The sequence below is a fragment of the Chelonoidis abingdonii genome, chromosome 15, assembly GCF_003597395.2.
Source record: "Chelonoidis abingdonii isolate Lonesome George chromosome 15, CheloAbing_2.0, whole genome shotgun sequence".
Classification (NCBI taxonomy): domain Eukaryota; kingdom Metazoa; phylum Chordata; order Testudines; family Testudinidae; genus Chelonoidis; species Chelonoidis abingdonii.
In genome coordinates, this window is record NC_133783.1 from 44861966 (window position 1) to 44877891 (window position 15926).

Genomic DNA, 15926 nt, shown 5'->3' on the forward strand with positions numbered 1-15926 from the left:
ATGAAGTTTGAGACCCACTGATCAAAAACATCTAGTATGAATAATTTATATTTGAAAGTATATGTCTCCCAATATTCTTTTACCTGTGAAGAGTTCCAAAACTTGGGAAACGTTCCTGTAGCTCTTGAGTATCACCATAAAAAAAAAAGTCTCCCGAGATTCCACTTTTTAATCTTTCAGGAATTCAGTAATATTTCCTTCATTATTTATTTATTTATTTATTTATTTATATGGAGGCCCAGGCATGCAGGGCAGAGGTCAGAATTCTAAAACATATTCATTTAAGATTCTAGTTTGTGGGACCGATATAATTCCAAGCTTTTTCATTACAAACTATATTTAAATCTTACTCCCAAATTCGTTTAATATCATGATGAATTTTGACCTCCGGGTCTAATACCCAATTTTGGATGCAAGATGCTTGATGTGATTTCTAAAGGATTTTTTAAAGACCATTCCTAGATTAGATCCTTGTGAATATTTGAGGGACATGCCCAATGAACCGTGCATGCCATATCACTATTTGTCATCCAGATTGATTTATTTTTTTGTAGGTCCTGAAAGTATATGCATTTTTGGTGTAGGAGTGTTAAAAAAAAAAAAAAAAGTTAACCCTTTGCTGGTGCAGGAATTACACAATATTTTTTCTGTTAATTGTTTTGTAAGCAATAGTCTAAATATTTGAATGCAAAAATTTTGCCTGGTTGAAGGCTGGTTGTAAATCTTATTCCAAGATTTCAAGGTGGTGTTTACAGCTAGGTTTTTAGTTTTTATGTCTGAGTGCATTCTAGATTCTCATGTTCCTGTTAATCAGAATTCCATCTTTATTTTCAACAGTAACTCCTCATTCTTTGCCAGATCTTACAAGCCCATGCTAGATCAAAACCTGCTTCATAGATAATGGATCTCTGCTGCACTTGGTGATTTTTAAGTCCCCATTTTCTAAACTTGGCATAAAACTTGGAGGCTTTAATCCTAGAACTTGTTATTCAAAGGCAGCTTTGGGTGGATTTTTCCAGTTCCGTGAAGTATTGCATTGAACATCTTCCTAGGAAGTTACGGCGGCCCAATACTGGAGTAATTATTCTATGTATGCATGAATGAAGTGCAGGCAAAGTGGCGCAGACTTCCAAAAAACCCAATATATGCTGGTTTTCCCGGTGGGCTCCCAGCCACCAGAGGGCTTTATTCCCCTGGTGGCTTGTTGCTTCTTGCAAAATCTGTTACCTGTTTAAATCTCTTCCCTAGCTGATGGTCATGTCTGTAAAATACTTAACATCTTACGAAAAGCCATCTCGCATTTTAGGATCTCTATAGCAGTCCTGTTCAGTATTCTAGGAATCTTCCAAATATTCCCAACAGAGATATTCAGAACCAGTTTTTGTAGGCCCCTCTTGAATAGTGAGGTGATCCTGTGGGTCAGAACGCTGCTCTGTCTTTGCACGCTCAGTATATACATATTGCTGTTACGGCTTCTGGCAGAGGTATTTCCCCTGAAGCCAGGTTGAGTGACCAGGAGCCATAGGTTCCCATTTGCAATAAAAAGCTTTGGAAGTTTCTATCATCTGCAAATATTTACTGCAGAATTAAGCGGCATACATTAATGCTTTTCGTGGTACTCAACCCTATAAAATAATAGAAGGTTGGAATAGTGAGTATGTCTAGAAACACCCATTAGAGAGGTTGCTGTTTCTTTGTTCACCATCTCTAGTGTCCTGTGTACTGACAAATAATAGATATGCAGCTTGCCGCAGAGCACTTATTGACTAACTGAAGGCGGAATCACACCAGGCAGAAATAAAGGAAGGAAGTTGGGTGGCAAGAGGTTAAGGTTATGGTTGCCAAACTCCAGGATTGCCCTGGAGCCTCCAGGAATTAAAGATTAGTCTTTAATTAAAGATTATGTCATGTGATAAAATCTCCAGGAATATGTCCAACCAAAACTGGCAGCCCTATCAAGGACTACAATAATAAGGTTGTGGATTACTTAAGTTTATTAGCTGCATGTCTTCGTGGGCTCCACAGTATTAAAAAAAGGAAATAGTATAATTATTTTTTTTAAAGTGATCTGCAGATGCAGGGTCTGCTATAATGGGATGATAAAAATAATGTGCAGAGAACCCTTCCAAACACTTTTCAACCACAGATGCAGGTAATGCAGATGCATGCCATTGCAGGTGGATCCGATATGCTTTAGAAATTGACTGCTATCTTTGCATATTACCACAGAGAGAGCTGGGATTTTGTGGGCTATTAGCAAATTACTGTTGCTCAGAATGGCATTAGTCACTTAGAACTAGTTTTCGGCAGTAACTGCATTTGTTTTTTGGCATGTGTGGTCCTTTTGGCTTTGGTTTCTCCTACATATGTTCAGACCACACATTCCTTTTTCTTTTTTTTGGCATATGCTTTTCATGTGCATGGGCCATTTTTGTGGAGTAAGGTGGAATGGCAGCATAACTCAGTTGGAGGTTTTAGCTTGTGTATAGCTTTTAGAGGCAGGATTTTTTTTTAAAGTGAGTTTCCTACAGTTTTCAGTGCACAAGCCATGGGAATATGTGATCCAGTGTTTTCAATAAATTTATATCCCAGTTTCAGGGAGGCTGAGTTGCAAATATACATAAGCTTTTGTTTTTTGCTTCTGATCTGACCAGAATCTAGAGTTACATAGGGCTGTGACTGCTTAGTGTTCAGCTAATCTTAAGAGTTTTTGTTGTAATGCACCAACTTGGTATTTGGGTTTTCTTTGGAGTGTTTCGTTGAAGTTCTTCAGCATCCACACTTTTGGTTTGGAAATTCGTGAAAGGAGGTGGCACAGCTTCAAGAGCTTTCAGATCCTGTTCTTATTCCTTTGATTATAGAAAATGATTCCTGTGCAATTCTGCTAATTTTCTCTTTGTACTTATCTAATTTAAAGAGAAGCTGCTATAAAGCCTATCTGTGCTGTGCACTTGTTGCCACTGTTTGAGAGCTTTTTGCAAAGCCAAATTTCGGCAAATACAATGACTTCCTAGGGATTATCACGCACACTCCCACCGCCCCCTAGATTTTTATTTAAACTAAGTTCTTTACGTGTCATTTACAGGGCACGTCATGCCTTTTCCCCTTTTGTATCCACTATGTACCAGAAAACGTTCAACTCCACCTCATCCATGCCTCTTGAGGAGGTGCAAGCAGAGGAAGCAATAAAGAGCTACCTAAGCTTCAGCAATCATTATGCACAGTGATGCATTTTCAGTAGAAGGGCTCACATTCAGAGGGCTATAATGTTACTCTAACTCTGCACCTTTCTGGTGCATTTTATCCAGGGAGCTCAAAGCGTGTTAAGAACACTAATGCATTAATATCTTCACAACATCAGACTGAAGTAGGTACATATTATGATACCCACTTTATAAATGGGTAATCTGAGATGTTAAGTAACTTAACCAAGGTGTCACTGTGAGTCAGTGGCAGAGCCAGGAATAGAACCCAGGAGTCCTGATATGTAATCCCTGCCCTAACCACTATTCACATTCCCTCTCAAGGGGCTTTTCACTTACGCTGATAGCATGGGCGGCAGCAGTGGCGTAGCCAGGTTTTCGGCTTTGGGGGAGCACAGAACATAAAAAAGGCACCTCCCCTTGGCTCCCCCTCTGGTCACGCCTCCTTGGCTCCCCCCTTTTGCCATGCCCCCAGACTGGACCCCCCCGCTCACTTTTCCTCCTGCACTTCCGCGCCGGCCTGCCGCCCCGCGGCTCCTCCGTCCGTGCGGTGGATAGCGCCGGCAGGCACCGCTTCCATGCTGGGCTGCTGCTGCTACCCTGCGGCTCCTCTGGCCATGCAGTGGGCAGCGCTGGCTGGCAGGCACGGCTTCTGAGCTGGCCTGCTGCCCCGCGGCTCCTCCAGCCGTGCAGCCAGCAGGTGCTGCTTCCATGACTGCTGGCTGCTTCCGCTGAATCCCACCAGCTATGCTACTGGGCAGCAAATATAATAGGCCAGGGGAGGCTCTGCCTCCCACAGCGCTGCCACGGCCACTGGACGCCGCCCCCCGCCCCCTGTTGCGGGGTTTGGCAGTGAAGTTTTTGTTTTATTATGCCCCATGCAGGTTCCGGGGCAGCTGAGGAGGCAAATACTGCCTCCTCAGTTGCCCCAAACCTGCATGGGGCATATCAAAAGCATCTTAACAGATGCTTTTCCCCTGTGCAGGTTGGGTCCGGGGAGGGAGGCACAATGCAGCTTTGACCAGCCCGGGGCTCTTCCAGCCAAGACGGAGAGGGGGCGCTCCGGACCGCGGCCAGCCCGGGGCACCTCCAGCCAAGGCGGGGAGCGCTCAGGGCTTCGGCCAGGCTGGGGCTCTTGTGGCCGGGGGGGAGGGCACCGTGGGGGAGGACGGGGGGATGGACTTGTGGCTACAGCCACGGGGGAGGGCGGGGAAGGGGATCTTGGGGCTTTGGCCATGGGGAGGGCACAGCAGAAGGGGCGGAGCTGGGGGCTAGCCTCCCCAAAGAGGGGCTTCACCTGCTGCCCGTGACTGATAGGAATTCTACATGCACGTTGAGGCGAGAGTAGACTCTCTAGCATTGGCAGATTTAATAGTCTGTTTTCTAAAGTAAGTAAGAGAATTTAATCCATATTTTCTTCTCTCCCAGATACAAAACTGAATTTTCTAGCACTGTGTAGAGCTAGACATTTACCATTGTCAGACCCCATTGACTTACACAAATTTGATCTTCATCCCTTCAATTTTAGATGAGGGGATTTTAGATGACAGAGTCAGCCATCACATTTTAAAAAAAAAAAGTCTCTTTGCAGTTGTCGTATCATAGCAGAACGCATGCCGATTCTGTCGCTGTTGAATTGAAATCCATTGTTTTAAACTACAATTGTACTTTTTTTCACAGGTTCACAAAGACAAAAGCATTTCATATCATGGTAATTATTTTGCTTTTGCTCCATGTTGCAATATTCCTAATATAGCTGTAAAATTCAAAGATAAGGTACGATAAAATGGGCTGCATGTAAAACTCATTCCTCAGTCTCACCTTTGCATTAGGAATGTCAATATTTGTGAATTGCTCTTTTCCCAGGTACTCTGTTATATCAGATTAGTTATGTTGGGTCAGTACATTGCTCCATAAAGTTCTCTGTTGGTGACTGTTGCAGGGATCTTATTTTATAAATAGCTACAGAAATACAGGTATTTGCATAGGAACTGTTTTTAAGAGTGCAAAAAGAAAAACAAGAGCTTTCTGCTCCTATCTGTATTTCATTTAAAATATTTCTTTCTTATTTCCTGGTTCAGTGGGGAATGTAGCCCCCCCCCCCCCCCGTCATATTTCATGCTGGCTGTCACGGTCACATCTATGCTGTCATTTGTGTTCATTGAGCAAATAGTCTGTGTCCACCTTAACAGAGAAGTTAGAGAGAGGGCAGGGCAGAGCAGACATGGCTGCGCTAAGCAGAGGGTTTTCAGGGAGATGATCGTTTAGACTGAAAGGCTGCTGGAATTCCTAATCAGCAGCTGTTAATTAAAGTCAGTATAATAGAAATACACTCTCTAGCGAGGACACAAGAATTTCTTTAACTTAGTGTTGTAGAAAAGTGGCTGACTTTTCACTAAAGCCCTGATCCTGTACACACACACACACGTGCTAAAGTTCAAGCACTTGTGGAGATCCATTGAAGTCAATGCAAGGCCACCCAGAGAATTCAGGGGGCCTGGGGCAAAGCAATTTCAGAGGCCCCTTCTATAAAAAAAAGTTGCAATACTATAAAATACTATATTTTCGTGGGGGCCCCTGCGGGGCAAGGGGCCTTGGGCAAATTGCCCCACTTGCCCCTCCCCGCTGGGCAGCCCTGAGTCAATGGGACTGCTCGTGTTTAAATTCAACCATATGCAGAAGTGTTGCCAGGATCAGGGCCTCAAATGTTAGTTTGCTGGCTCCTATAAAGCAGGAGCACAGACATGGTTACAGACCCCTCCACCACATTTTTGACTGCCACAGCATTTCTTTATGTAAAGAGAAGAACAGATGCAGTTGCTGGATGATCATTTTTAGATCATTTTAGATCATTTTAGACTGATGCTATTAGCAAGCAATGATCTTTCAGTAATGGGGAAATACGGTCTTCTCGCTAGGACACGGGACAGGGAGTCGTGAGACAGAGGTTTTCTTCTGGAGTTCTCCTTCTGTTTGTGTGTGAACTTGAGCAAGTCTCTACGCATTTGCAAGCAGATTTTGGTATCTAATATTTTGGGAGCCCAACTTGAGATCCTAGGGCTTGGGGGGTATTTTAAGAGGTACTAAGCAGCCCAAGGTCCCCACTAATTTTAACTGCAGTTGTCTTTCTCAGCACCTCTGAAAATGAGTCATCTAAAATTAATGAACACTAGAAAATATGGGCCTTAATGTCTCTGTGACTTTGTTTTTTCAGCTGTGTTGAGGATAATACCCCCGATCTTGGTGTTGTGACTGAATTCTTTAATTTCCTTTTAAATCACTGGCTGAAAGATGCTCTTGAACTGTAGAATATCAATACTATTTTATTGTATAAAATTATATAATTTTCACTAGCTCTCTTCTTCTGCTTCAGAATTTTGTTTTTAATACTGTTATTTTCTCTGCTAGATTAAAATCCAAGTTGTTTGATTGGTATCTAGTCTGGAATATATTTTTACCCTTTTAAGAAAAAGCTTGTAATCAAATTTTTTTGTAGGCCAAGATGTTCTCCGTTATTCATCAGCTACAAACTTGTCTTTCCATTTTGACTCACACACGAAGAAATTTTCCAGTGTGCTTTAATTCTGTTAGTTCATTCAGTATGATGCTAATCAGATATTGTCCAAAAGTGCATAAAAAATCTTGTGGGGGCAATTTTTTTGTATGTCTATAAAATATTTTTAAAGACTTGAATTCTTTGTGGGGGAGGATGTTTGAAGAGGATTTTACACTATTTACTGCAATAAAGAAATTTAGGGATTACTAAGAGATCCTGTCAGTATTTGGGTCAGAAATATAGCCCAGAGGTATTAGTATGATAGGCAAGTATAAGCATTAGATTGTATTAATGACTTAGGTATCATAATAGTACAATACTTCATCATGTGATGGCTAGTGCCCCAGACATTTATTGTGGATTAGCCATAAAAATGCACAAGCTGTTTTCCTCCCCCCCGCCGCCCTTTGACCTCCCTAAAAAGGCGACTATTACTCCTTTTAGTAATTCAGACCTGAAATTTGCATATTTGTAGTGCCGACATTTTTACTGTAGCAGAGAAAGAAACAGATTCATTTCCATTTAAATTTTTTTGAACAGAAGTATTGCAGTGTATGTGATGGTTGGTAAACAAAATATAATATTTGTTCTACTCTTGCAAAAACAACGACTGTTCGAGCATTTGCAGCATGTGACAGTTGATCTGTGCTTTAGAGAATTATTTTAATATCTCTCCCAAAAATGGTAACCTTGTATGGAAAATTTTAGTATGTTTCTAAATAACAATTTTCTTTGGTGTGATTCCATCTAAATCCCTTTGCCTACTTTCAGCTTAAAAAGCCTATGCCATATGACTATTGTAATGCTGCAAGATACAAAAATTGAGTTTTGTCTGATGTCTGAGTATTTTTTTCCATCTCATAAACATATAGTTAAAGGAAACCAGGAGATAATAGACAAAAGTCTACTACTCCCTTTTTTTGCTTTGTAATACCAGGTTTAAGATCCTTTGATCCTCCCTTCCTTTACTGTGACCTCTTCTAGGGTCTTAAAATTATAAATTCCAGATTACACTTCCGCAATTTTCTTTCCTGGGATGATGAAAGGATTTGAGTATTATGATAATAATGTAAAGAATTCTTTTGGAGCTAATTTGAAACTGCAACAAAAACATAATTTCCAAAGCAAATTACAATATTCATAAAATGTTCTACTGATACCCTAACAAATTTCTAGCCAGTGTCTTATATTCTTGAGTTTCTTGCATCAGCCTTTTTTTAGGCCCGTCTGCCTTCTTCCATTTAATTTGTCCTTAGCTGTGTGCAGTGGATTAGCATTTCATTAGAATGGATTAAGATTGAGCTGACACCGAAGCTTTCTTTTTTATTATTATATATATATATAATATATAATATATTATGAATGAATGTATATACAAATGTAAAAATAATTTTCAGAAGAGAAATTATATTGAGGTTTGCTGGATCGGCTGGCGCAGAAGGTTTCATCGGGCTAAAGTAATGTCACATGGAACAAAGGCTTTAGGGGTTGTATTTAGCTCATAATCCTCACACACTGCTAGACCAGTTGTCCATGTGAGCAAACTATCCCAAGCAGGAAGGGATAAACCATCTGGATTAAATGCAGCAACCCTTGTCTGTGACTGAACTATACAGAAAAAACCTTTCATTCTTCGGTTTTGGAGTGAGACTGAGTTACAGTAGGTGTTGTGTGTTTTGTCTACTAAAGTTTCGAAGAATTAATAATTCAAGCAATACTTTGAAATATAAAACCACCACTTGTTTGTTTCTGAAGTCCCAGAAGAGCTCCGATACAGCTCGATCTGTTTTTGACGTGTGTAATAGAAGATTTAAAAAGAGAAGTTCCTTCTCTTCTTTATCTCAACAGAAGTCAATTGTTTCATTCCAATGCCAATTCCAAGTAAGCATACAAATATCGGCCGTTCTCAGAGCTGGGATGCTACAGGATGGTATGAAGGCAACTGGGAGAATGAAAATGCATTTGAATATCAGAGACCAACAGGGAGGAGAAATTCGCTGACTTACGGTGGAGAAGGAGGTTGGTATGAGCAGCCAAACCATAGACCGCAAGATATCATCTTGCAAGGAGGTGCTGAATTGAAGCAAGAGCCATACCCATATCAGGATCCAGTTTTTAACCAGGGTCCCTTACGGAAGGGTTCTGTTCCCGAGTTCACTTACTACGACAGACAGGCTGCAATGTCTGGACGAAGCTCCTTGCCGTCTCAGGATTATTATAGTGACCCATCTTTAGCCGCTAGATCACCTAAAGATCCACGCTACTATAGAGACCACATGATTAATAGATCATTACCGAATTATGGGATTCCCAGTAGCAGATTGGCTTGGGATCAGGTACAAGGACGGTCACCTGCCCCACACGAAGCCAGCCGTATGTATAGGGATCCCATGAGTAAAATGATCCAAGAGGGGCAGAGAATGCGAAACAGAGATCCTTCTCCTGCAAGGTATGGTGTTGAACAGCCCACCCCTAGATATGGAACAGAACCGTCATCATTTCACAACAGACAGGTCTATAGTGATACATCAGAGAGACCTATAGAGTCTGCAGCTGCTAGACAAACTACTGCAACGTGCTTGGTAGTCGATCCAAATTCTGCTACTGTTCCTGATGGGAGCATAGGTCCATCTGCCGTTGCTGTAAATCGTGGTTATGGATCCATCAGGGAAAATGTCAGTGCAAAGATTCCTTATGATAGTTATGAAACTGCCATGACTCCTTCCCATCCTCAGATGCCCACGGCTTTCTCAGGACAAGACATTAAAAGAAACGTTGATCCGGAATTCCTAGCACTTCTGCGTTCAGAAGGTGTGTCCGAAAGCACATTCAATGCTTTGCTGCAGCAAGGGTTTGATTCTCCAAGCCTGCTCGCGATGATGGAAGAGAATGATATAAAATCTGTAGCTCCAAATCTTGGACAGGCAAGGGTGCTTTCACGCATTGCCCATAACTACAAAACAGAAATGCAGCTACAAAGGCATGATAGGAAGAACAGCACACTCCGTCCCAGGACCCGATCTAACAGCTTTAGTCATCGAAGTGAACTGCTGCAGAATGAATATGGCGTGCATCCTGCCACAGGTCCTGGTGTAGACGGCACAACTATGCAGCAACCACCTCCTCCTTCTCTACAGCCAGTATCACCAAAAGTAGGAGAAATAAATCGTCGCCCATCCAGTGCCCCCACACAGCACCTTCTGGAAACTGCAACTTATTCTGCATCTGGGGCAACTCATCAAGGTGCTCATTTTCTAGCTAATTCTGGATACAACACTCCTTTACCGTGCAACATGCACACTCGTCCAGTGTCTGCCTATTCCACTCCAACTGGATTACCAGGGACTACAGTGCACACTAACCCACATGCAAGTCCCAAAACAGCATATCCAACCACTTATACAGTGCCCATGGAGCTGCTGAAGAGGGACCGAAATACATCAATGTCCCCAATGCATAGCCCACACAGCAGCCCTCATCTTCTCCGAAAGCAAGGAGCCCAAATGGATTCCACCCTTGCACTTGCTGGCCCAAGTTTTCACATGCAACATTCTCCTTATCAGAAACTCACCAGACGCACTGGACCACCAGTTATTGTCTCAACGATGGCGTCTCCTGAACCAAGTAATTTTCTAACAGTGTATTCATTAGTAGTGTGCTCTAGGAGAGTTGTGTCTGTGTTTGTTTCTCATAAGATACATTTGGATCTAATCCAGTTAGACTTAGGGCTAAAATATTAGATACATCCCTATGCACAAAAAAGTGGGGCAAATAGGTTTACCCCGGGGCCACAAGTTATTCAGAGTTTCCAGTGCTCCCTTACACAGTGCGATTAAATTCAGAGTATTTTATTTGATTAGCTAACTTCAGATAAAGTGACTGGTATATCAGATAATTGTTCTACTATGAATCTTGCTGTTCCTGTTGTTTGTACGGAACAAAAGATTAGATACTGCATTTTCTGAGCAATTAGGCTACAGGGTTAGTTGTAGATTTACTTCTTACAGTTGTTATCGGGCACAAATATGTTTCTCAGAGGAAATGGTTAGAATTGTTTTGCCTAAATTTATCAGATAGCTAATGGTGTTAATTCCAGAATTGACTTACATTTGGCAGTTACCATAGTCTTTTTTTAATTAATTAACTGTTTTATCAGGCACCTAAAATAAAACTCTTGATTTCCTATTAGGAGTACTTATAAGTGTGGCAATGTAACTATTAAGGAAGTAGGTCGACACTTAATGTTAAAGTCAATGATTAACCACTAGAATGATAAAAAGGAGTGGCTGCCCCTGTTTTTCTCCTCCTTTTTGTCTTCAGAAATGTTCAGATCCCTTCCTTGTTTAGGGCTAAATGGTTCAAACAGACTTAGTGCTTCAATTTGGAAAATATAAATTGATACTTACTAGTCAAAAGACCAACAAAAATTACCATAGGAAATGCATTTTGCAGTAAGAGGAAATTTAGAAGATCCCATTCATTTGTTACTTTGACTTTTCTGATAAGTGTTAAAACCTCTTTAAAATGTTTTTTGTCCACAGTGATAGTGACTGTATGGGAGGGAATTATTTCTCTGCACAGCACAGCTGAACCGCCATACAAACACATCGTGCAAACGTACTGTACAAGCTCAGACACAAAATGCCTTAATAAAAATATACCATTTATAGGCATGGAAACTGTGCCAAGCCAGTGATGACATTCCATGGGAATCTAAATAAAGAACTATTTTGCAAGTGGAAATGATAAAGTTGTCAAAATTCAGACCTCCTGCCCCCTTTCCTGCAATCACAGATTTTAAAAGTAAATTCCTCCTCTTTTGCGACTATTGTATTTAATTTAGGTAATTTATAAATATATGTCATATTTAAATATTCATCAACATTATGTGTATTGACATGATTCAGGCACAAAGGAAGGACATCCAGGCAGGCTTTTTGAATAAACAATTTCCAAAAGCCTGAAAAATGAAACTGACATAATACTGAGAACGCAAATGTTAATTTAATTGTAGTGTATCTGATCCAGCTGATTACTTTGGTTACGTTGGAGTGAAAGTACATATTAATACTGCTGCAAGGGACTGCAGGGATGTATACGTTTTGAATGATTTTTTTCCCCACAGGATAAATTTAACATTCCTTCCATTATTACTCATATTTAAATTGTGAATTATGTTCTTCAAAAGTCTATACTATTCTCTTCCTTTTAAAAAAATCTGGGTATGACAAGAAGAAACCAACAATGTTTCTGAGATCCTGAGCCCTCTTATTCGCAAGTCAAACATTCTTTCTCTACAACCAACTCATTTGCATAAGGATGACATTTGTTGCTCCAGTAATTTCATCAGATAATGGCCAGCTTGCAAAGCGGATCTGAAAACATATTCCTTAATTATGTGTTGCTAAGCAACGAGAGGGTTTGGTCATAATCATAGAAAGATTATCTTCTCATTGAAGTGGCTGAAAGGTTTAGCTGAAGGAGGACCTGTAAAATTGTCTTCATTTATTTATTTTGCATTTTATTTTTTTTCAAAAGAGAACAGGAGAGGGCTTCCCCCTGTTAAAATGTAATTTTAAACTAGAAGTCAAGGTAAGATGCGTGGTGTGACAGTTGCAAGATGTCTTAACTGTGTTGAGGAATTAGTCTTTGAGAAGCACCATTTCTATGCAGCATTTGGTGTTTACTACAATCAGAGTTGAAGGTGAACTTCCAAAATAGTCCTATGAGCATATTTCCCAGCATTTTCATGACTGACGAGGTGCCTAGATACTTGTTTTGTAATTTTTGTATTACATTTCTGAAGCTTTATGTAATTGGTTTATGAATATCTTGTATTTTTGTAGTTGGAAGAGACAGCTCAAAACAAGTGCTTCTAGCTGCCCTGCCCAAATAAGTATTTCCAGTGATGGGGACTGGGAGCAAAAGTGAGGAACCAAAGGCCCATCTCAGATATGTAATCGGAAAATCATTCACTCTTGGTTGCATGTACAGGACTGAAAGGAAGTAATCAAAGAAGATGTCATGTATTGTCCATACCTGCTGAGGCTGGAACGAAGTATAAGGCTCTCATAGAGTGGTATAGGAAGCTGTCATAGTGGATAGTGGGACACCTTGGATACCAGAGAGGATGGAGGTTTCATAAGAAGAAAGAAACTTGATTTTCCAAAAGGGCATTAAATTAGAGGCCTTCGTGAAGCGTGGAAAGCCAGACAGGGTGACCGTAGTTACCTTGGGCAAATAGTTCTCTGTAGATTTAGAGATTCATCTTTGCTAACCAATATTCTCTTTAACAGCTTAGAGCCCAGCTCTGTTTGTATTCTGCCTAACATGTATTTGTGATTTTTCTCTTTATTTTCTACTCTGTGACAAATAAACTGTGCTTTTACTAACAGTTGCATGAATTGTGGGTTAAAGCTGTTAAGCGGGGGGGTGGGGGGGGGCGTAATCCAGAGAGAGGGAAGGAGAATTCTGACCTTAAGGGAGGCAGGGTCAAAAGTGGAGTAATGGGCTTCAGCATCTGGGTAAAGGCAGGTTAAGAGAATTCCAGTTCCATTCTTTAAATTATGCCGTGATGAAACTGTCATAGAGCATTATGGACACGGAGAGATTTTACAGGTGGTAATCCTCATTTCATACATACCGAATTTTGTAGGACTGTCAAGCAATTAAAAAAATTAATTGTGCTGTTAAACAATGATAGAATACCATTTACTTAAATATTTTTGGATGTTTTCTACATTTTCAAATATATAGAGTTCAATTACAACACAGAATATGAAGTATACAGTGCTCACTTTATATTTATTTTTAGCGCAAATATTTGCACTGTAAAAAACAAAAGAAATGGTATTTTTCAGTTCACCTAATACAAGTACTGTAGTGCAATCTCTTTATTGTGAAAGTGCAATTTACAGATGTAGAATTATGTACAGAAAAACCTTGCATTCAAAAATAAACCAGTGTAAAACTTTAGAGCATACAAATCCAATCAGTCCTATTTCCTGTTCAGCTAATCACTCAGACAAACAAGTTTGTTTACATTTGCAGGAGATAATGCTGCCTGCTTCTTGTTTACAGTGTCACCTGAAAGAAAGAACAGGTGTTTGCATGGCACTGTTGTAGCCGGTGTCACAAGATATTTATATGCCAGATGCACTAAAGATTTATATGTCCCTGGATGCTTCAATCACCATTACAACTGACATGCATCTATGCTGATGACTGGTTCTGCTCGATAACAATTCAAAGCAGTGTGGACTGACACATGTTTATTTTCATCATCTGAGTCAGATGCTACCAGCAGAAGGTTGATTTTCTTTTTTGGTGGTTTGGGTTCTGTAGTTTCTGCATCAGATTGTTGCTCTTTTAAGATTTCTGAAAGTATGCTCCACATCTCATCCCTCTCAGATTTTTGAAGACACTTCAGATTCTTAAATCTTGGGTCAAGTGCTGTAGCTATCTTCTAGAAATTTCACAATATCTTCTTTGCATTTTGTCAAATGTGCAGTGAAATTGTTCTTAAAAGGAACAACATGTGCTGGGTCATCATCTGAGACTGCTATAACATGAAATATATAGCAGAATGTGGGTAAAACCGAGCAGAAGACGTACAGTTCTCCCCCAAGGAGCTCAGTCACAAATTTAATTAACACATTATTTTTTTAATGAGTGTCATCAGCATGGAAGCATGTCCTCTGGAACGATTGCTGAAGCATGAAGAGGCATATGAATCTTTAGCACATCTGTCGCATAAATATCTTGTGACACCTGCTACAACAGTGCCACGCGAAAGCCTGTTTTCACTTTCAGGTGACATTGTAATTAAGAAGTGGGCAGCATTATTTCCCTTAAATGTAAACAAACTTGTTTCTCTTAGCGATTGGCTGAACAAGAAGTAGGACTGAGTGGACTTATAGGCTGTAAAGTTTTACATTGTTTAGTTTTTGAGTGCAGTTATGTAACCAAAAAAACTACATTTGTAAGTTGCACTTTCATGATAAAGAGATTGCACTACAGTACTCATATGAAGTGAATTGAAAAATACTATTTTTGTTTATCATTTTTACAGTGCAAATATTTGTAATAAAAATAATATAAAGTTAGCACTGTACATTTTGTATTCTGTGTTGTAATTGAAATCGATTCATTTGAAAATGTAGAAAACATCCAAAAGTATTTAATAAACTTCAATTGGTATTCTGTTGTTTAACAGTGAGATTAAAACTGTAATTAATTGTGATTAATGTTTAAATTGCGATTATGTTTTTGAGTTAATCGTGTGAGTTAACTGTGATTAATCAATACCCTAGTATATTGTAAAATGTTTAAAAATGTATTTGTTCTTTTCTGTATGTAGTACAATATAGCTGACTAGTTTAGAAAAGTGTCCAGGTTTTGTTCAGTAAAATTTCTGTACGGACATTTAGCATGTAATCACAATGTGCATATGCAAGGCAGCTGGATTAACAATACACACTGTAACAGCTTCAAAGGAAATCTGTGTACCAATAAATCTTATTTAATTTGCACATTGACCTGACAGACCATAACAAGTCCTTTGGTGCCATTATGAACTATAGTGTTAATCCAGGTGAGGTACATACTCGCTATCTCCAAGTGCCGGAAAATTAGTAATTCAGATTTCACTGACAAAACAGAGTATAGGGGTATGTAGACAAAACAATTTAATACAAATTGGGAGTCCCTCTTTCCCCCCACATGCTGAAATATGATCCACATTGTGAACAAATAGTTTGCAAAATTTTGATTTATAAATGCTTTACGACGATAGATGCACAAAAAACTGTCTAGGATCATTGAATTGTTTGTTTGACCATACAATTTAAAATTGGACAAGCCAATGTAAAAATGAACTAACTAACAAAAAAACCCACCACAGGTAGTGCCTCAGTAATTCTTGGAAGGATGAAGGAAATAGTAGGCATTTGTGTTTATCATTGGATATTTGCTATTTTCTGACAGTCACAGCGTTCTCTGTAGAACATTAATCTGCAATGTGACATGGATAGATGGCTGAAATGATGGTAGTTTATAAAATGGAATTTGAAAAGAATTTAAAAGGCAAACCTGGGGCCCAATCCAATGTTCTTTATACTGCCCAAACTCTTCCTAGCCCTAATCAGGCCAACACTTATGCATATGTG

General features: G+C 39.8%; 1 protein-coding gene across 6 annotated transcripts in view; it reads left to right on the plus strand.

Moving 5' to 3' along the window:
• CTBP2 (C-terminal binding protein 2) overlaps positions 1-15926 on the plus strand; it is a 230760-nt gene that overhangs the window by 141200 nt on the left and 73634 nt on the right. Inside the window, exon 1 of one of the 6 annotated variants that reach the window (XM_032796473.2) lies at positions 8628-10383. The exons of the other annotated variants lie outside the window; for them this stretch is intronic. Within the exon in view, the coding sequence (XP_032652364.1) occupies positions 8628-10383 (1756 nt within the window). Of the gene's footprint in view, positions 1-8627; positions 10384-15926 lie in introns of those variants that run through there. 6 annotated transcript variants of the gene reach the window in all.